The sequence below is a fragment of the Xiphias gladius genome, chromosome 4, assembly GCF_016859285.1.
Source record: "Xiphias gladius isolate SHS-SW01 ecotype Sanya breed wild chromosome 4, ASM1685928v1, whole genome shotgun sequence".
NCBI classification, from domain to species: Eukaryota; Metazoa; Chordata; class Actinopteri; order Istiophoriformes; family Xiphiidae; genus Xiphias; species Xiphias gladius.
The window spans coordinates 4,117,371-4,138,796 of record NC_053403.1 but is presented as its reverse complement, the minus strand read 5'-3'; the positions used below and the strand labels follow the sequence as shown (position 1 = coordinate 4,138,796).

General features: G+C 40.2%; 1 protein-coding gene across 2 annotated transcripts in view; it reads right to left on the bottom strand.

The window, feature by feature from the left end:
- Positions 1–21,426, bottom strand: part of igf2r (insulin-like growth factor 2 receptor) — a 53,418-nt gene that overhangs the window by 24,273 nt on the left and 7,719 nt on the right. For both annotated transcript variants that reach the window (XM_040125022.1, XM_040125023.1), the window contains exons 3-24: positions 18,441–18,559; positions 16,064–16,162; positions 15,029–15,161; positions 13,652–13,763; positions 13,211–13,319; positions 12,858–13,017; positions 10,638–10,827; positions 9,336–9,439; positions 8,434–8,598; positions 7,127–7,270; positions 6,327–6,482; positions 6,002–6,139; positions 5,366–5,513; positions 4,713–4,881; positions 4,380–4,495; positions 4,029–4,188; positions 3,368–3,544; positions 3,161–3,256; positions 2,949–3,050; positions 2,291–2,453; positions 1,389–1,565; positions 680–826 (exon numbers count right to left, since the gene is read on the bottom strand). In XM_040125022.1, the coding sequence (XP_039980956.1) occupies positions 680–826; positions 1,389–1,565; positions 2,291–2,453; positions 2,949–3,050; positions 3,161–3,256; positions 3,368–3,544; positions 4,029–4,188; positions 4,380–4,495; positions 4,713–4,881; positions 5,366–5,513; positions 6,002–6,139; positions 6,327–6,482; positions 7,127–7,270; positions 8,434–8,598; positions 9,336–9,439; positions 10,638–10,827; positions 12,858–13,017; positions 13,211–13,319; positions 13,652–13,763; positions 15,029–15,161; positions 16,064–16,162; positions 18,441–18,559 (3,084 nt within the window). The remainder of the gene's footprint in view (positions 1–679; positions 827–1,388; positions 1,566–2,290; positions 2,454–2,948; positions 3,051–3,160; positions 3,257–3,367; positions 3,545–4,028; positions 4,189–4,379; positions 4,496–4,712; positions 4,882–5,365; positions 5,514–6,001; positions 6,140–6,326; positions 6,483–7,126; positions 7,271–8,433; positions 8,599–9,335; positions 9,440–10,637; positions 10,828–12,857; positions 13,018–13,210; positions 13,320–13,651; positions 13,764–15,028; positions 15,162–16,063; positions 16,163–18,440; positions 18,560–21,426) is intronic.

Sequence of the window (21,426 nt, the reverse complement as noted above, 5' to 3'; positions counted from 1 at the left end):
ACTGATTGTATGCTGTTGTATTGCAAAATGTCTAGATTGTCCTACAATGATTCCTAATCTCAGGAATCTGGTAACATAAATTTTAACTAAAAAAAAAAGAGTCAAATTTTGGTCTGAGGTTTATAATAGTTTCAGATTTGTATGCAAAATCGCATATAACACAATCAAACTTATGATCAGTGCAGCAGTAAACTGTTCCGCTTTACATCAGCAAAAACTTGTTGAATGTTGCAACTTTTTAAAATGTGGCAAAAACGATTAATCTGCTGATTATTTTCTCAATGAATTAATGAATTATTAAGTCCATGAAGCAGTAAAAAAAAATGCCCATAATAATTTTCCGGGGCCCAAAGTGATGTCCTTGAATTCCTTGTTTTGACATCATATATGATAAAACCAAGCAGCAAACCCTCATATATGAGAAGCTGGAACCAGTAAATATTTAAATATTCATCGCTGAACTTTACTGAACTTGAGTCAAGCATGTATAAGGAGTTCTATTTCTTTTATGCAAGAAAGAAAAGCCCAAACTCTACCTATCTACCTCTGCGTTCAATGTCCCGTATTTGTATTTGACTTTATTTATGTATTTATTTTAATATCACAACAACATGTGTCAGCCTAAACCCAGAGTATGTGTGGGTGCACTGGGTGAGGAAACATGGACGAGCATACTGACCTGGACAGTCTTTCACGGGGGGGAGAGGTTTACAGACGTTAATGTAAAAGCTGCGTGATTTGACCGCATCTGTATCTATGGCGATCCAGGGGCTGTCCTCTCTATCCCGGATGAGGTGACTCAGGTCATACTTATTACCATGGGTATCTAGCGGTAACAGAAAGGGATATTTACACACACAAGAAAAAAACCGAGAGGCGTATAAAATGGTTTCATTCTGTAAACAACAACCTCACTCCTGTCAGCTTTCTGATTCTCATCGACATCTAGTTTGTTGTAACTTCATTGAGAAACAACATTAACAATCAGAGAAATAGGAACAAAAACTCACTAATTATAAAAAAAAAAAATTTGAGACAAACAAGAGCCCTATTTTTCAAATGTTTACAAATTTAGACAAAAGATAACCTGCTAATCTGCAGACAGTACATACTTTGCAATTGACTGCTCATAATTTCACATACATCTAAGGTGTGTCTGTCTGTGTGTGTGTCTATGTGTGTGTCTGTGTGTGTGTGTCTATGTCTGTGTCTGTGTGTGTCTGTGTGTGTGTGTCTGTGTGTGTGTGTGTGTGTGTGTGTCTGTGTGTGTCTGTGTGTGTGTGTCTGTGTGTGTCTGTGTGTGTGTGTCTGTGTGTGTCTGTGTGTGTGTGTGTCTGTGTCTGTGTGTGTCTGTGTGTGTCTGTGTGTGTCTGTGTGTGCCCCCATACCAATGAACTGGCAGTCAACTGGAGCTGGGATGCAGGCCAGAGCAGTGGAGAACTCAAAGAGAACGTCATGGACCACATGGTCAGGCAGAGAGCTCAGGTCCTCACGCAGCACTTTTAGTGAGCCAGGGTGAGAGTTTGGATCACACACGAAATTAATGGTAAAGGTGTCCCGCGTTGCTGATGAAGAGGGAAAATTTTAATGAAGAGATGGAATAATGTGCAGAGTCGAGAAAATGTTAAAATCTTTACAAAATCTAATTGAAATCAAAATTAATTTTCGCCACGACACCAGTAGGTACAACCTCTGCATTTTGTCTTATTGTACTTATTTGATCAAAATTCTCTTTACCAAAAACAAGAAATTTAACTTTTATTTTTTTCTGCAGTGGTAACGCCCCTTCGATAATGTTTTGTAGGGCATGTGAAGTTTTAGTTCAGACCGTCAGCACTGTAATTTATCGGTTTAATATTTATGTAGGTGAGCAATAAAAACGGTTCATAATTTAATTCTTATTCAAACAGTCACACAAGGAAATAACCAGCTGTTCTGAAGTTGTCTGAATTTCCTGTTGCTGCAACCTTTAACAGTTTGGTCATTTACCATCACCCCAGCTGGACCCATGAAAAGAGGTACAACTAACGCTAGCCGAGTCCATGACGCAGGATGAACACAACTCTGAGCTTCCACCCAAAAGTTGAATGTTGCACAAACACCTGAAGCTGCTATAGGTATTTGATCAGTGCTGGTCTGAAAAGGGGGGGGGGGTTCTTGTATTAACGCTCGTAGGCTATGGCTATGGCCAGGGCTAGGGCTATGACGTGCTCCAGTAAGAAGTGCACCACAGGAGCTGAGACTATCAGTTCCTGCATATTTTTAAACTAAATTTTTGTATCCTCGTTACCTGTGGGATCGTCCAGGGGTCCCTTATACGTTAGTTTGAGCAGGCCGTCGGTGGAGTACTGGAGGGTCTTCTCCACCCCCACTGGGCTGGAGGGATGCCCATCATCCAGTTCACAGCCAGCCATGCCGTGTCCGCATTCTGCCACATCTGAGCAGATATTCACCTGCAGGGTGGTGAAGAGCAGAGATTATACTTCTGTTGAATCCTAGAGGGAGTGTTGTACTTATATTGCATTGACACAAGTCTTGAAAAACATGATTAAAAAAAAAAAAAAAAACAACATAAGAAAACAGGAACAGTTACCTCCAGTAGAAAACGACAACAGAGGATTTTCTTAAAACTACAAAAACATTCAAAGTCTTTGGACAGTCTTAACAAAACAAAAAAACAATGCAAGCTTTTGCAGACTGTCATTGCCTGGGGGGCTCTTCAGCTATTTTAGTTTTGTTTAAAAGTAAGTTTAAAAATTAATTTACAATGAAAACAATTATTAGTTGATGTCATACTTTTTACGTCAACTAGTGTAAAACATTATTAAACACATTTTTATTTATGAACACTCAAAACTCAAAATTAAATCCTGCACTTCACTGGTGTGAGCATGTTTGGCAGGACCTTATTTACTGCTGGCAGTGAGTTGTCAATGTGGCTTTATTACCAGAAAGTCCTTCCCATTCGCATTTGTCTTGTAACCGGTCTCTGAAGCCAGAAGCTGAAGGTTGAACTCAAAGCCAGTGTTGGGGTCCACAACTGAACAGCTCTGAGACACAAGGATATCAACCGTGTTTTAAATTATTCCAACCATTTTTGAAATATTTTGGATTAAATGTCAGAGGAGATAAAAATACGTTGTCTTATAGGTGAACTCACATTGTTCTTGGTTGTTCTGATGGCACAGGCTGCCCTGGTCTCCCACATGAAGTTGGCAGTACAGTTCTGGTACATGAGGAACCGTGGGCCCATAGACTGCACAGTGGGGGGGGGGGGTGAAACGCAGAGTTACACATCAGACACATGTAAGATTTTCAGTGTAAACAGGCTGCACTCCACTTTACTGTCTGAATTCTATTCACTTACCACAGCTCCTCTGGAGCAGACCAGGTGGACGCGTGTTGTATAGGTGAGCTTCTGGCCGTCTGACATGCAGACAGAGCCGTCTGTGAACTCCAGCAGCAGCCGGTCCCTTCCCTCGATGATCGGCCCTCGCTTGGAAATACCCATGTTACTGACTGATACCACCTCCTCCAAAGAGCCCTGAGGACAGAGGGCAGGAAACTCATGTTAAATTTCATATCAGAGACTACTTACACTTTGCATTCACTGGCAGAAGGTTGTCGTTTCTATGTTAACAATGACCACATAATTATAAAAATGGGATGGGCAAAGTAGCATGTAGCAGTAGGTCCACGTTTTCTACAGTTACATGCGTTACATTCTGGACCTTTGTATACTGGGACTGTCTCACACACCAGGTTCGTAAAATTCAAAAATTAAACTTTTTAGCGGGTGATTTAATGATAACACTTTGTGGTCATGTTTCTGACAAGCGGATTCAATTTTGCAGACTTTGCTAAACTTTTACTAACCAAGTCTTTTCTCTAAACCTGAACCCAGGAGAAATCGGCTAAACTACTCAGGAGGCAGACGCCGGCAACATTTCCCTTACCGCCATCCAGTGGGATTGGGTACGGCCCAACTCGGTACTATGCTACTTCCTAGTTACTTAGCAGTTACGTACCTGCTTGGATATGTACTTCATCTGGCAGACGGACGCATGACGGTCGCAGCCTGGCACAGCGTTGATGGGCCGGCATATGTTGATGTAGTACTTCTTCACGTTCATGGTGTCAGACAAATCCATGGCCTGCCAGTTTGCGTTGGTGGTGGAGCGAGACAGGCTGGAAACGAAAAGATGAAAAGCGGGTGAGGAGGAGAGCGGGTTGTCTTGTGTTTAGACAAGTCTTCTGTGTGTAGGATGTTTTATGGCTGCCTAAAAAAAAAGCTTACACATAACACACTTGTCGAATTATTCACAAAACCGAGAGAAAATGCTTCTTAATGTACCGCGGCACATGTAGCCACGCATTACCTGGATAGGTCGTACTGCTCGAGAGTGCTGGGATCTGTCACCAAACACTCGTGGGGCCTTTCAGGACATGCGTAGGAAGTGTACCAGCGGAAGTTATATGTGTACTTGTCTTCGACCTGGTTTAATAAAATTAGGACAAGATTTAAGTTTAAACATCAATCATACATGCGTTCATTTACAGCTCGCAGAAATAGAGGCACACAAAGGCCCTGTACAAATGTTCAGAAGTGCAGATACGTGGTGTAAAAATGGTATCAAATACACTATACAGTATCCAGACCACGCAGAGACATGGTTAAAACAATGAAAGGAAAGAGGAAGGGAGGACTTTACCTGAAATTCGGGTTTTCCAGCTCCAGCTTCTGGGTCACAGAGGAAGGAGATGATAGTGGATCTGAGGGTGTGTTCTTTGTTGTTGTACTGGGAGCCATTAACGTAGATCAGCTGGATCAGGCCGTCGTAGTAAGACAGACGAGAGTTTGCTTCCCCAAGACTCCAAGAACTGAAGGAAACGCAGATGAAAAAATTATAATGAGGCTGAGGTCATAATATCCTCCATGAGGAGAAGAGAATACAACAAATGAGCTATCTATATGTTGACAGCTAAGTCAACTGTTGGCAGATATACAGTATGTTGATACTTTCTCCAGGTAGGGTTATTTTACTTCACATTTTCCTTTGGTTATTTTCCATGGTAAACATTAGATTTGGAGTTATGCTCCCATTTCAACTTCCCGATCTTCCGTGGAAAGTACCTTGAAAAGCTGTGAGCAAGTGCACCGACGAGAACTGGTGCTGTTTTAAAGGCAAATGGTGGCCGCAGCAAATGTTCATTTGAACTAGTTTTTTTTCCTGTTTCCTGCACTTTTAAGAAGTTATCTGTTTGATAAAAACTATGCACATACACGTGTGTATATATGGTTGTGCTTAATTGCAGAAATTTGTGAGTTTGTGTGCCTTCTTGTATTCCCATGGCTCCTTCCTACCTCTTTTCAACCTGGCAAGCTCCGGCCTTTTCAGGGCAGTTGGCAGCTTTGACAGGACCACAAACATTGACATAGTAGTCATAGTTTCCACTGGTCAGGTTATAGAAGCCGTCGACTTTGGAGAGAGATGACAGGTTGAAAGAGAACCCTGTGGAGCAGCAGAGGTTAGATAGAGAGGAGGATTAAAGCGGGGGTCGAGAGAGCAAGTCAACTCTCTTCAGTGTTTGGTATGGTGGGACGATGGCTCTGTCAAGCAGAACAGACCTGAAAATGCAGCGGGACAGATCATGCAGCAAAAGCTAGACACTTCAGTGATTCACATCACTGTTAACCTTAAATTGACGTCAACTAACTTACTAACTTATTTCACTCTTAAACACTTGGATCACTCCTTAAACATGTTGCCTTCACTATGTGAATCAGTCCTTTTGCTTGTTTTCCCTGAAGAATGAATGTCTCATGAAGCACCTCCAACTCAGGACTGAACTCTGCTCTCTGGCCTAAACTTGCAGATAACAGATTTGTTTTTTGCTTAACAAGTATTTTTTCCGCTGAATCTTGTTGCAGCTTTCTCATCTTTGCTCCTCTGCTGGGTTTTTCCATGTTGATCAAACTTGCGTTCGTGCGAGGTCTTACCAGCCTGAGGGTCCTCAACCTTGCAGTCGTCTCCCTGCGTTTTCGAGAGGACGCAGGCGTTAGCAGTGTACCACTCCAGCTCATACACACATCCATCAGACGAAATGCTACGAAGGACAGGGGCGCTCTCGAGATCTCCTGCAAGAAAACGAGGCGGAGGAAAGAGCGGAAGGACACAAGAGTGATTCAGATGTCTGAAAAAGCAGCAACAACATCAGAACTAAACAGAAATTAGAGAGAAAAATACAAAGCAGGACAGAATTAAGTAATAAAATATTAAAAATATTAAATATTTATTGACTATTTTTCTCTCTGTTCAACCAACCTGGTTTGCACTTGAGGGTCAGGATAGTTTGGATACTCGTCTTTTTATGGACGCAAAAATTTCCATCAGTATACACCAGTCTGATGTCATTTCCAATCTTTGTCTTCTGGGGAGATGAGAGGAAGCTGCCCAGGCTGATGGCCCCATGATCCTTATCTGAAGCAGGCAGAGGGACACTGTCAATAAACTACACTGGTCAGGTTCATTATAATAAAGGATTAGCTCATCCATTGCAAAGGTGTGGCTCTTTAATGCGTTTCGAACAGTTGACAATTGTGAATGAGGACCAGAGGCCTGAAACTATCCCCCAAAATGTTTTTCCAGACTCCCTACACCACGAAAACATATCTGAAATAGTCTCACTCCATTCATCTTTAAAAACCCCCTCCCATATTGCGTATGTATCAAAATCTTGAATAGATTTCAAGTAAAGCAATAGGATTACATTAATACCCCTTTGTTCTTAAGCTATTTTAGCGTTATTATCTTTTTAGAACCAGAAAATTAAGGTAAACACAGCTATCTGAGGTGCAAATAGGAATATGTTTTTTATTATTCTAATTTTCTTTCTCTTGGCTTTTAAATGTTAAAAACAGGAACGTGATGAAAGAGCGATTATGCTGTATAACACACACACACACACAACTGTATCTTTTCTTCCAAATAAAAATTAAATTAATATATACAAATCCGAATAATTAAAAATAAAAGCCAAAAAAAACGAAAAAGAAAGGAAAACAACAACAACAACAACAAAAGGGGAAAAAAAAAGAAATCCCCATCCTTGTGAAGACTCTTACCCACGGCACAGATGGAGGCATTCACCGGGCAGCCAGCAGCACCTCCTGTCTGCATGACTTTGTGACAGACATTCAGGTAGAAACGTGTGTCCGGCATTGGAGAGTTAGCATCCACCACCTCCCAGTTCCCGGTGGCATCCGACCCTGAAGCAACATACAGAGAGACGGAGAAGGGTGGTTTTTTTCCAGCAACGAATGTTTACTACCAACAGACAACGCAGAAGAAGAGCTAGAGTGAGCGAACTTGGCCGCAAGCTATCGGTTCTTGGAGAAAAACACCGACATTTCGCAAATATGCGAGCATTTAACCTCATATCAGGAAGCATTTCCCACTGGTGAGTTGAAAAAATAATAGTAAAAGTAACAGTTAACATGTTTTATGATTACTTGAGCCCAGTTTGGACTGGATTTATTTCTCTGTGGAACTGGGTTAATTTTGACATTAACCACCATGCTCATCGATTTTAATCCCATCTAGGGCGTTTATGTACGTGGTTAATTTTTCACCCCCAACCCTGTAATTATTACAGTCGCAAATACCTACTGTTCTTCTGTGAACCCGCTGTTTCTCCTGTGATTTAGATCACATCCAACACTTTGGCAAATTGGCGTCATTAAACTTTGCCGAATTATCTATCAGCGGTCCCGTTTGCAACTTACCCACGGATGTAAAACTACAACTACCACTGGATTACTCTTGGATTTCTCTAGTACTGAAAAAAAAAACAACTTTAAAACCTGATATTCCCAGTCAAGTTCTTTGTCTTTTTTCTATTATTTCTAAGGGACGTTTATTCGCAATGGACATTAGAGATAATGATATCCTCAGGAAATGTGAGTCACACCCACTGTTATCAATGTGTGTTTCATGTCTGTCTGCTAAGATTTGACTGTCACACAGTATCTTTGCCTCCCCTTCAGCTCTCCCGCATCCTCCTGGGGAGTCATTTGTGTTTGTCCTGCTAATTGATTCATATCCATTACAGAGCACATCCTGTAATTTCCCTGTGGTTAAAATGCTGTCCAGAGCGATGAGTTATGTTACCGAGGAGCACGAGGAATGTTTCATTCCCCACAAATGATGACAATTATACTGAAAATCAGCATAAGTGTAGCCCTTTGTGGATGTAATAAAAAGATATTCTAGACCATATCTGAGAATGTTTTGATTTTCCTCCAATCCCGAGAAATTTCAAAGCCCCGTTAGTAAATAAATCAATTGAAATAAAATGGAGTCTGACCACCAGTAGAAAGGGATTTTGACTCCCCCAGTCAGAAAACGTGATAAACTGAGCTGTCAAACTCACCAGGGTATCTAGTGAGGGGTGAGAGGTCGTAGTGTTTGTTGCCATCTCTGACCCGACACAGCAGATCCTCCTTCTCCTTGACACAGGCAAAGGCCGTCTCCCAATCAAAGTAATAAGTGCAGTCTGTCTCCCCTGCAAAGACTGGATTCCCTCGGCCACCATTGGCTGCGAAAAATAAGGCAAACCGCAGGAAAATGAACGAGGCCGAAGTTATGACATTATTCACCTGACAATTTTGAATAAATGGAACAGTCTGGAAATTTATACAAGGTGACAGTAAAAATGCACGAATGATTCAGTCACCATATGAGAAATGAAATTAAAAAGGCTTGAAGCTGGGGGGGGGGGTGTTCTCAAAAAAATACCAGTGGAAAAAATTCAAGATGTTGCCCGTGAAGAATACAACAGACAAATTGCATTTTTCCTTATTTTGACCATTGGCTCAATTAGTTTAATTTTGAAAATGCAAAAACAAAAACATGAAATAAATCACGTCTCTACAACAAATCTGAATATCATCAGTGAGATATGTGAGATATTTTGCATAATGTACAAATTGCATGGACAAAATTTAAGGAGCCCATCTCATGATACCAGCCTATCTTGCTGTCTGCCCCAATATCATTCATAATACTACGCGAAGAGGTCAAACATCCCGGAGAACTTGCAGTATAACAAATAATTTTATAGCGAGTTGCACTGTAACGTGTGTCTGTGGAGTTTTGACCTCTTCTAACTATTTCCCCTCTCCGTGCACAAATCCCCATTCTGTTTCTTCATACTAACACCAGATGGCGCCAGTGGCCAGAACTTTCAAATCCTTAACATTAGTGTGGTTTAGAACATAAAGCAGAGAAAGCTGTCAAGAGAAAATAATGGGGATCGTGTGATGAGAGCCTCACATGCGTTCGTGTTGCACTCAAAGTTGATGATGGTCATTCTCTGGAAGCCAGTGGAGCATTTGTCGCCATCTGGGTAGATCAGAGTCAAATCTCCGTCTGAATAACTGCAGAGGAGAAAAAAAAAAACACGGGGGGAAGTGAACAGGGTTGGAAGGAAAGAGATTTAAGAAATCTTAATTGATTTCATCACTGCCCCAATGTTAAAGATGTGAAGCTGTTCGTGGGTCATTGCTGGGACTCGCACAATATTTTTGTTATATATTTTTGCATAACAGAGTAAAAAGATATCAAACTCAATCTCAACGCTCAATAAGTAAAGGAAATCTGAAACTGTATTTTATCATTCATATCTCAAGACAGTAAGTTTGGCATGGTGGCAAATAGATTAATGAAATTAAAGCTGGTAATGAACTATAATATTGTAATAATCATTAAACCAACTGAGTGATGGCTTCCGTTTTCAATGTAGGCAAAGCAGGAACGGGGGTTTTACAGCACACAGTGTAACAGTTAGTTTGCATATGTAAAGCGGCACTTTAACAACTGTAGCATAAAAAGAAAGCAATCAACGGTTTCTTTGCATTAGAGCAAGACCAACTTCTGCTGAACAGCAGCCAGTGTGACTACAAGTTACTCACAGGATAATGTCAGATTAAAATTTCCAATTATTTCCTAAGATTTTTTTTTTTGGAGTCAATTATATTATATACATTTTATGCATCATTAGGTGACCCGACAGGGAGGAAAAGGATCGCACACAGGAAACAAGAAACGTGTCCCCTGGTAAAACATAGTGTAATAGCAGCACAAGCAGACAGAGAGTCGTGAACCCTTTGAACCGACTGAGTAATATTAGTTACACGGCAGTGTCTCCCTAAACTTTGCTAGCATAGTATAGTAGCTACCTTGGTAGTGGCTAATGGGGATCCAAATAAATAGATAAGTGAATAAAAACGTTGGCTGCCATAAGCTATCGAGGACAACAGAACAAATCTGAAGCAGCAAAAGCCCCAAAATGTGCTGAACTGAGCAAGGGTGCGTTTTATTGCTTATGCAATCAGTACAATAATTTGAAGATTAAAAAAAGAAAATCGTGAAAAATGCTCTGAAGCCTTCAAAGTTAAAATGGTCATTTTATGCTCCCTGTCCCCACGGTTGTTTATTGTTACTTCTGAAAACAACATTTTTCCTAACACAGTGAAAATTAAAATCAATCAAACCGACAAACACTTGAAGTACACGTACGCTAGCGCGCACACACACACACACACACACACACACACACACACACACACACACTACCGTAATGTCTGGTTCTGATATCTTCCGGCCACTTTCTTCACGTCGCCGTTCTTCTTCACCTGGCAGGACGATATAAACGGGAAGTTGCCACATTCATTGTTGAGGATCTGTCCACACACGTTCAGGTAGTAGACGTAGCTTTCAGGCCCGTCGCTGGACCCAGAGTGTGCATAGTATGGATGGTCTGAAGCTACACACAATGACACAAAACAACATTGGAGGATTTAGGTTGACATATTTGTTCCGTGACTAATTATTATCATCATTTTACTGTAAATCTCAATGGACAATGTCAGATTCAGTATGAATATGTTTGTCCTGAATAATTACAATAGGAGGAGTAATATGTTCTGGTCTTTTCGTTTAGACTGAGGCTTGGTTGAGTAGAAGACATTTCATTTAATGAAAATCGTGATATAATGGTGACATAAGTAGTTTTATGCTGTGAGGAATTTGGTTAAAATGTTGAAAGAGTTTTTTTGTTTTTGTTTTTTTTTTTTTACACCCTGAGAAGATCAAAATTCTTGAGGAAATACAGAATAATCTAATGATGCGGTAGGAAAACAATTTAAAGGAATAGTTTGACATTTTGGGAAGTACACATATTTGTCCTCTTGCCCTGAGTTAGATGAGAAGATAGCACTCTCATGACGGTCCCTTACATATGATGCTACAGGTAAGACATAGTTTAGCATAGCACAATAAATCAATCAATCAATCACTCAATCAATTAATTAATCAATCAATCAGTCTACCAGCTTCTCTAACTAAAACATATATTATTGTGTTGGAACTTACTGTTTAATCTGTACAGAAAACTAAATATATCACGTGTTAATTACCGGGCTTTAGACAGAGAATATTTGCTATCAATCTTTTCATCTAAAGTTAATGACAGCAATGAGCTTCAATTTGAAATCAGCAGCATCTGACTTTAATCAGTCATACGTACACTTGCATTAACGACAAGGGATACGGCACTTGTAGCTAAGCAGCAGCCTGTGTGTCATACACAAAGTCTGTGCATGAACTGTGGCAATGAGTGGAAAAGGCTTCTTTTTTTATTACAAACAATGAGCTGAGAAAAGTCAGGAAGGTCAGTATAGTTTCTTATAAAGTTACTTCCTCTAACTCGGCTAAAAAAAAGCAGGACTATGAGCCAATAATTCTGGGAGGTTAAATATGTGATTGTGGATAATCGGAAAGAAAGAACATTTGAACTTTATTAAAATAAAATAAAAAAAACAAAAAGCACACTTTTAATAGCCATTTTGTGGGTTAATGTACCAGTACCTGGCTAGCTGTGTTTTTTGCCTATAGAGGGAAGAAACACCTTCTTCTGTGCTTGTGTAGTCACTTGTGCAGTATTTCTACCCTTGCAACAACGAGTTTGAAGAATGAGGATGTGTTTGCAAACTGACAGCAGTTTGACTGCTACTCATTTCCTTGTGAGGTTTTATTACGGTATAAAAACATGAAGTTAGAGCAGGGGCCTCAAATTCAAACTTTTCCCCCTCCTCTCCCTCCGTACTGCTCTCGGCTGTATTCTTTGAGAACAGCAGGTTTCTCCTTACGACGAGAAGTGTCACCTGAAAACTCTGTCCGTGTTGCAGTTCACCCTTTCTGCCGAAAGGTTTTGATAGGGACGTTTGGGTGCCAGGGGCAACTCGGAAACAGCAGCAGTACCAGCATGCTGTCGGCCATAAGTTAAAGCGTTTACGTTTACAACTTGGGCGCTATGGTACTGTTTGCTTTGTTGAGGCAACCGGCTGTACCAGGTGAGGACCATATCTAAACTAAGGCCCATTGTATCTCTAGCTGAGATGGAGGTTATTTTTCACGGCTGATTCATCCTATCTTCACTTTTGCAATTCATTTTTCACCTGCCTGAGCAAGACTTCCCTGCATCGCTAAAAAATGGTCCAATACTTCCTCCAAAAGGTGTCATTTAACACCAATTCTGAGGTTGCGGTTCCCAAAATTTGGAACTCTCTCCTATTGGACTAAAGATCTGTGTACACATGTCTAAAATAAATAAATAAAAAGGCAATTCTGTATCCTCCATTTTTGCAGCCTTGCTTAAAAAAAAAAAAAAAAAAAAAAGAAGTGGTTACTTCAAAGATCAAAATGAAAAAACAATACATTAATTTGTGGGCCAGATTAACAATAATTTATGGGTTGGGAGTTTGAGATCCCGGCCTTAGAGGAAAAAACACTTACAGCTCAAGGTGAGAGGCGTTAGGTCTATGGAGATGTCATGCTGTTCACTGGTCAGTTTGCAGGTATGGCTCTCTAGATAGTCTCTGTGACAGGCATATTCAGTCACCCACACCACCTCATAACGACAGTTCAGCTCTGCTGTCATCTTAGGAGTGCTGCCCTGTGAACCCGAAAAATCGCTTTTAGTGAATGAGAAATTCGTTACGTTTTTGCAGGTACAGTAGTTCAGCACGAACGCCAGGCTCTAATAAAACGAGTACATATAACACAATGTTTGCGGGTGATGAAATGTAAAAGTGGGTCAGGTTTTCTGTGTATGAAATGAAGTTTGAACATGAATGTGCATAACCTACCGAAACTCTGCTTGATGGACAGGTGAAAGTGATGGTGACAGCAGGATTGTGTCCCATGCAGATGTCTGGAGGAGCCGAACCGGCACTCAGTTCATAATGTAACCTCAGACTTGGGGAGAGGAAACAAGAAAAAAGGGAAAACTAGTGAAGTAAATCAAATTTTTTCTTGTCCTCAAACATAGGTTTTCATTCGGTAGCATTAAAAGTTTATTCTTCTGTTTAGAAAAGGTTACAACAAAGACGTTTAATACATGGAAGTTTGACATAAACCCTCATAGAAATACAGTCTCTTAAACAAATCGGGAACCGTTTTAAGAAAACTGAAATATTTAAGCAGTTCTTAAATCAAAGCACCAGATGCCCCACAGATTTCTGCAGGCTGTTTGCAGACAGCAGTCTCGCGTATATTTAGCAGGAGGTTAGCATTCATTTAGAAGGTACCTGTCGCTGTCCACCAGCTCTAGCGGTTTGGTAGGAGAGCCCATGTTGTAGGAGCCATGACTGGTGACCAGACAAGCTGCAGAGCCCTCTGGACAGGATTTGTATGGATGGTCTGAAAGAGGACGGATGTTTGAGTATCCTAGGAAATCACCTTGGTGTGCTGCTAAAGCTACTGCAGCAGTTCCTTGATGCCGTGACTGGCTCATAGGCATGGTGGGCAGGCATTATGTCACAATTAAAACTTAAGATCAAAATATTAAACATGGAAAATATTAAAAGCGTTGCTCAGCAGGTTTTTTTTGCTGACGATTTGACAAACTGTTATAAAAATGTTAAAGAAAGAGCTCTTTTTTTAAGGGAATAGAAAAAAAAAAAAAAAACCCTAAAAAAGTAGCCTATTGTTCAAATTCTTGCAGTTGGACAGACAGTGTGTGGTTTTATTGATTTTGTATACTGTGTTAACCCGCTACAAGTTTTCATCAGCCTCTCTGCACGGCCATAACCTTCGACTTTCATGCTCACAATGTAATGATAAACTGACCTGAACGTAAGCACGGAACCCCTGGTCAATTTTGTTCATTAATATTCTAGTAAAGTTTAGTCACCCGTGACGACCACGTTCCTTAACAATGATGGGGGAGAAAAAAAAAAAAAAAGAGAGAGAGAAAGGCGGCGTCGCTTTCTGCAATTCCACTAGGAAAGGAACGTCAGAAGAAAAAAGAGGAAAAAAAACAGGGAGCTGCGGATATCTTGAAGATGCAGACAATATGGTTTGTGTGTTCTGCATCTAAGAATTACAGATTATAACAGATCTTCTGACGGCAGCCAGGTGGGACCGTGGAACTGCTCAAGCTGAGAGAAAGCCGACAAAAGTTTCTAACCTGTCAGAAATCCGACTGATCGTCCGCGAGCCAGATATCCGATCATTCAGGTGATCAATCGGGTACTGTGATGTGCCTCGAACTGAATGTTAAATGACAGTGAATCCGGCAGAAATTCGGCCCAATTCTAAAATTAGTCAGGGGCCATCAATTCGGGGCTAAAATCGGGTCACATCTGCACAGCGACTGCACAGCATTAAGGGCAAAGCTTGATGTGCGGAAATAGATTTCAATTTCAGCTGCCTGTGCACTTTGACAATAAAGTTTTCTTTTCTACTTCTGTGGGGTCTCGTTCCTGTGGGTCACTGAAGCTGACGATTTTTAGTTGACAACCCCTTGTTGAAATCAAATTTGACATTTACCCAGTTCTTGAAAAACACCCACACGTAATAAGCTCTTGTACTGAAAACTATTAAATCCAATCAGACATTGCTTTACTAAGTCATTTACTCATCGATCCATCCATTCATCTCTCCGCCCTTCCGCAGGCACTCACTGAGACTGCGGCAGATGTTGATGTAGAGGTCGATGCTGTCGTCGCCGTCGTCCACCAGATAGCCGTCGTTCACTTTGATCAGAGGGTTGAGGTCGTGCTTCTTACCGTCCGAGTCAAACACGTAGCAGGGCACCTGGACACACAGGGGGTGGGTTCATACTGCAATACTGGCATATGGTCATTATCACTTGATGTTACACTCAAAGAGAAAATAGAGGACCATGCCAGAAATTATATGTACAGGCAAATAAAAATAAAGAAAACCCTCCTTCTTTGTGTGGCTGTTAAATTGTTCTACATGTTGGGACACATTAGCCTGCATACAAAATGGGTCTTTGCAGATCGATATCAATATAGTAACAGCCGATTAACGTGCACATCCAGTTTAACAGTGATAAACCTATTAATGTAAATCATTCTCGATTAATGTAGTAACTTGTAAGGGTAAAGTAAGTAATTTTAGTACTTCAATTTAGAGAACTTAACAAGTTTCAAATTACTTAAGGGCCAGCAGATTCACTTTATTGGATTTTAACTGATGAGTAGTTTTTTGGTTAATTTAAATCAACAACTATTTCACAGAAGCACAAAAAAAAAAAAAATTAAAACAAATCTGAAGATATTAATTAACAAATCTGTGACAAGAAATAACCATAACTGTATCAAATGATAGTTCCTTTTTTTTTTTTTTAATTTTGTTTGATTCTCAACTTACCAACAAACATTTGTATTTAATCCATTTCACACAATGAATCACACATTTATTCATTTCACACATTCTCTGAATTATTCCATGCTAAGTTCACATGGACTAGGTCACTGTGACAACATGTGACACGTCCTCTCCACTGATAAATACATGCCTTACACCCGGTGCATGAAAACTCTCTATTTCCACTTAAACACCTGCCTGACTCATTGTCTCTCACACATCGCACCATCACCTTAACGGACACCGCGACGGCTTTCTTTCTTTCTTTCTTACGCATAAAACCCTCTCGTCAGTGAGTCGGCGTCCGCCGCTCCACCACGTACCTCTGCGTGTGGCTTGAATTTATCCTTCTTGCAAGCGGCGTAGGTCCTCCACTCGAAGTAATGCACACACTGAGACACGGCAACGAACTCCGGGGTCCCCTGCGGCGCGCGCACATGGGAACATGAGCGAGACAGAGAGTTTCATGTTAAAGGTGACTAACACATTATCGTGCTGTGTACAGAAACAATGCTGAAGAACAAAGGCAAAACATTCTGCAGGACATGAACCACTTCACAAACAAATGACTAAATGTGCCAATGTTTCAGTTAAAAAGTGCAACATTGACTGATTATATCCAACTGGTTCAAGCCTTTAACATACTGTTATTGCATGTGACTATTTAGGGGAATTCTGAGATTTTAATGTGTCCGGGTAAAGTCAACATTTCTATATTTAACTTTACAGTTATTCCCCTCATTAACAGCTGAGCACTACCCAGCCCATCCACAGTCTGCTGCTGCTGCTGCTGCTGCTGGAGAAGTTGAGGGCTCAGCGCTTGCTCAAGGGCTTTTCAAGACCACTTGCTGAGAAAAGGGCAGAGTATTTTTAATTCCCACTCCTTGTCAACATTCAGTCAACTCAGCAACTTTTTCTGTCTGTCGTCTGCTCCCAAAAAATTTATAGCACAATATAAATCGTGTCTGTAGGTGTTGAAAGTAACTTAAAATAAAAACGTTAAATGTCCTCTCTTTACCGGTGGCACGGTTTTGCTGAGGCTAATTAGTTTTACAGATCATCCGTATTTGACTCTCTTCACCTCAGCATTAGAGGAGCTAAAGTTAAAGTTCATAAAAGCCACTTTAATTTCTCCACAATCACTTTGCAAACTGAAAATCAAGCACCTAATATCGTCTGTTTAAACAAAAAAACTCAACAGGAAATGACACATGGTGGTGTCAACCCATCGTTCATACACCCCTGAAACACAGTCACACTCGCTTTTGACTTCAAACGAGCAGAAATATATAGCAGGTAACTGTCATCGTCCCGCATTGTTTCCAGTCACTCACTCCCTGTCATTGCAGCTGACAGCATACAGCATCATATAAACATCATTTTAGGTTTTTTTATGTTTGTTTCAGTGAAAGAGAACGCTAATTATAACTTCAGTCTATTCAAATTTGAGTCAAATGAAAAGTTAAAAAAAAAAAAAACCTAAAAAAAAGGGGGGGGTTTAATCTTTGTTTCAGTTCCAACACATCCACTAGGTCTAGCTAAGTCATAACGTGCTGAATAAAAACCGCTGACTAAAAACAGCAAAGCTCAACAACGTTTCCTCAATATTGCACAACCGTGTAAATTTGCATATTCATGGTGGAACTTCATGTTCAAGTAAAGTTGATTATTTGGCACCTTTCTAGCAACTCAAAACATCTGGATTTCTGTTGATGAAACCTGATTACAGGTGTCTGACCAGGCCGGGCTCAACAGTTGATACAGGGAAACATGCAGCAAAAACTGAGCGCTCTCCCAGTACAAACGCTGCCCTCTCACTGCGCCACATGTGAAAATTTGTGTTTAAAGAACAAAGAAAAAAAAAAAAACAAACAAAACAGAATTTTGCCAATGTTACACCCAATGTGAGGGCTCGCCTTTTCAGTAAGTAAAATTATTTTGCATCTTTCTAGTACAGATATCACAAGGTGAGATTTAACAACCAGAGACTTGAATAGAGACACATTATATACTTTTGTATCCAAGTGTTTCGTTACCCCTTTGAAAATGACATACTTTTGTTGACTTTTTTAAGTGATAAGAAGTAAATACAGAGGTTGTGTGACAGCCAGCGACACAGGAAACATTGAAGAATGGAAGAATGGATTCCACTAAAAATCAGCAAACGTTATTTCTGGGTAGAAATGTGGTGCAGTCAGTCAGGAAAATGAAACTGAAGAGAGGCTGGCTTCTACAACAGGGCAATGATCCAAAGCAGACCTCAAAATCCACCATGGATAATTTAGTAGGGCCCAATTTTTTTAATGTGCCATGGAGTCCTGTTTAATTTAATTTAATTTTTTAATTGCATCAAATAAAAAACTAACAGTGCATTAACATTTGAACAAAGGCTGATTTTTATTGCCTGATTGCTGCAGAGGTCTCATTTACTTCTTTTCAATTTAAAAACCAACAAAATATGTAATTTGCCCCAAACTAAATTCAAGAAAGTCTAAAGAGGCGGGTGTCCGCCTCGTATAATGTTTGTTTCAACCTACAAGTATATAAAAGACGTTAGCTGAGACATAGGATCAAAAGCAACTAATACAGAACGCCACTCAATTATTTCAATATTTTCTAAGTATTCTCATAAACCCGGCTCTTCAAAAAAGCATGAATCATCTGTTTAAAAATATTTCATCTGTCGCTTGTGAGTCTTACCATGGTCTTCCCACACTGGAAACTGATGCTGGTCTGTATATTGTTGTTGCTTCCTGGACATTTTTCTGTGCTGTTGTAATCCAGCACCATGCCAGCGAGCTTCTGCAGGGACAGCTCACCTACACGAGGCAGACAAACACAGACAATCGCAAACATGTAACACCTCTTCAAGACCTTTATTTTCTTTAATAGATATTCAGAATGCCACTCTAGTTAAATATTTTGTGGCTGTGGGCATTTCTGACTAGGATCACATTACGCAAATACCGAATTAAATAAAGATGTTTTACACTTATTACAATATAAAAAGGGTGAAAAGACGGAGAAGTGACATTTAAACTGTGAGATGGACAAAAAGGATAATACAGTCATTTGATGTCGCATCCTTTACCACTCACGGATAGTCATACGCAAATTATGTTGAGCAACATAAAGACTTTGCTGTGGAGCTCATGGTGCCTGGTAGCAGTGTTGTAGTTTCCTGTCTTGTCAGTGGCATAAAAATAAAATATATCTGATCAAAACGTAAGCATCAAATATGTGAAGTCCATAAAAGAATGTATGGTAAAAGTCTCTCAGATTATCCAACACGAACACGCCCACGCTCTTATTCTCAGGCTGGATATCCTTGTATGTTACTGTAGCAGACAGTCCGGCAGAATAACGTCTTAACCTCTGCCGACTCACTGCCCTGTGAACTCACAACACACACAAGATAAACCTCTGTACCATAATATCCCTCCTGACCCTGCTTTCAGTGCAGAGTGTTCATCTATCATCAGACGCAGGCAGCAGTGGGAAAAGTCCTGCATGAAGGGGTCCCGACTAGATTTAAGACTCAGGCAGTTAAATAAACTCACAGTAGGTCAGCCAGATGAAACACTGCGCGAGTACCTGATGTCTGTACAAATCGAGCTGTGACGAGCTAACATCTGCTCGGCTGCATCAATAAGAAAAACAATGTGAACGAATAATCAGTCAGCAACAAGTTTCTGCTTCATTATCAGTCATTGGAAAATACTAACTGATTTCCATCTTCACTGTTGAAATTGTTGGAATTGCTGAATATGGAGCAGGATTTCTTTGCAGTAACACACCTAGCTTTTAGTTAATGAAGTCCTTTTCAAATCATCTCAACAGGTCCATGGCCTGGCAAATCCCAAAATCTAAATTTACTGGGACCCAGTGCTCTTGCTGGAGAGTTTTTGGATCAGGACTGGTCAACCATGCCCACTGTTTTGGTGTTTTACATCTAATTCAACCTATTTGGGGAAAAAAGTGGATCCTCTAATGTCAAGAACACTGGGATTTAGTATGGAAGTTTTATTTCGCTATCTGGGGGAAATTAAATCTACTTCCTGAAGATCTTGATGGCTAAAAGGAAGAAATCCTTGGCTTCAGATCACTAAATAAAGCTTTGTTTTATACTTAACGGCAACATCACTTTAATACGTTTGTAATGAACTGTATGTATCTGTCTGTATTTAACTGATGACATTATCCTAGTCCTTGTGTGCGTTGTTTTGTTTGCTTTTTAGTTTCTCTGTTCAATAGAAAACATTGCACAGAAATATAAAAGTTCTAATTTCTTTAGTAAATCTTTTATTTTTCTACAGTGGCAGTTTAAGAGGAACTTGCATGAACTTTGGACCTGTGACTATGAGTGCGTGTTCTCTACTCCCTCTGATATGGTGTGACTCCTATCAAAAGGGGGCCATAAAGGAATGTTACTGAACAACACTGACCTACTAACACCAAAAACCCAACTGCTTTTGGCAGGGCTGTCTGTATCTTAACACCGCTTCATGTAAAGCACTGCTCATTTCCCAGCCTGGTGCACCGCTTCAACTTTAGGTCCAGTAATATTCAGTTGCAGTTTTTTAATCTGGCAGTATCACGACCATTTGGAAGAAACCGAGCGTACAGAAAAGGAGCTGAGAATCAGACAAAGCAACATGCATGGATTTACTGAAATTTCTCTGGAAACTTTGATTAGATAAAGCTAAAAAGATTACTTGATTATTTGATAAGCTGAATGACAGAAACTCAATCCACAACTTTTCGAGCTGAAATGAAAAGTTTGTAACTCAAATGTGAGGGTTTATTGTTTGGGTTTTTTTTTTTTTTTTTGTCGTTTATAATGGAAAACCAAATGTGAAGGAATTACTCAGATCCTATATTTAAAACTTTAGTTAAGCAAAAAGTACAAAAGTATTACCACCAAAATGTTTTTAAACCTGCATTAGCTGGTTTTTTTCGGACGCTTGGGGACAGCATAAACAAGTTGTGAACCGATCATTGACATTTCATCACCTTTTAAGTTGATATGGTGAACTTGTTATCAAACTGTTGCTTATTTACTCATCCAGCAGTTAAAAAGCAACTTTATCATTCAGTTGGAGTCATGTTACTGGCCAACTGTTGAATGAAAGTCCAAGATTCACTTTCTTTTTAGCTCTGTTTCTGGCTTCTACCAACTCCTGAGGGAAATCTCTCTCTCTTCTTTCACTTCTTTCTTCACCAGTTGGTCTCTAACTGTGTCTGCCGACTGTTTGATGCTGAGCAGGCAGGGCTCAATGGGTTTTTGGGGGGGTTTTCACCAAAAAAAAAAAAAAAAAACCTGCTGTGGCGGAAAACAACTCTATGAGAACTGAAGAAGCCTCCTGGATCAGAGGTGAAACGTCTCCAAGATCCACAACCGAGTCCAGTTGCCGTCGATTCAACTCTTCTTGGACACTATGAGAGTGAACCGAAACAGTAAAGCTGCAGGACGGACAGCTAAAGCCGAGGGGAGCAGCAGATCCGTGATGATGTTTTCCTCTTTTCTTACGTGACAGTAAATTCATTATCTTTGGGGTTATCTCTTTTAAATGGTGGGTTGGAAAAAAAAAAAGAAAAAGTAATTTAAAGACATCACCTTGGGCTTTAGAAAATTGTGACAGGCACTTTTCACTATTTTCTGATATTTAATAGGTTAATAGGTTCA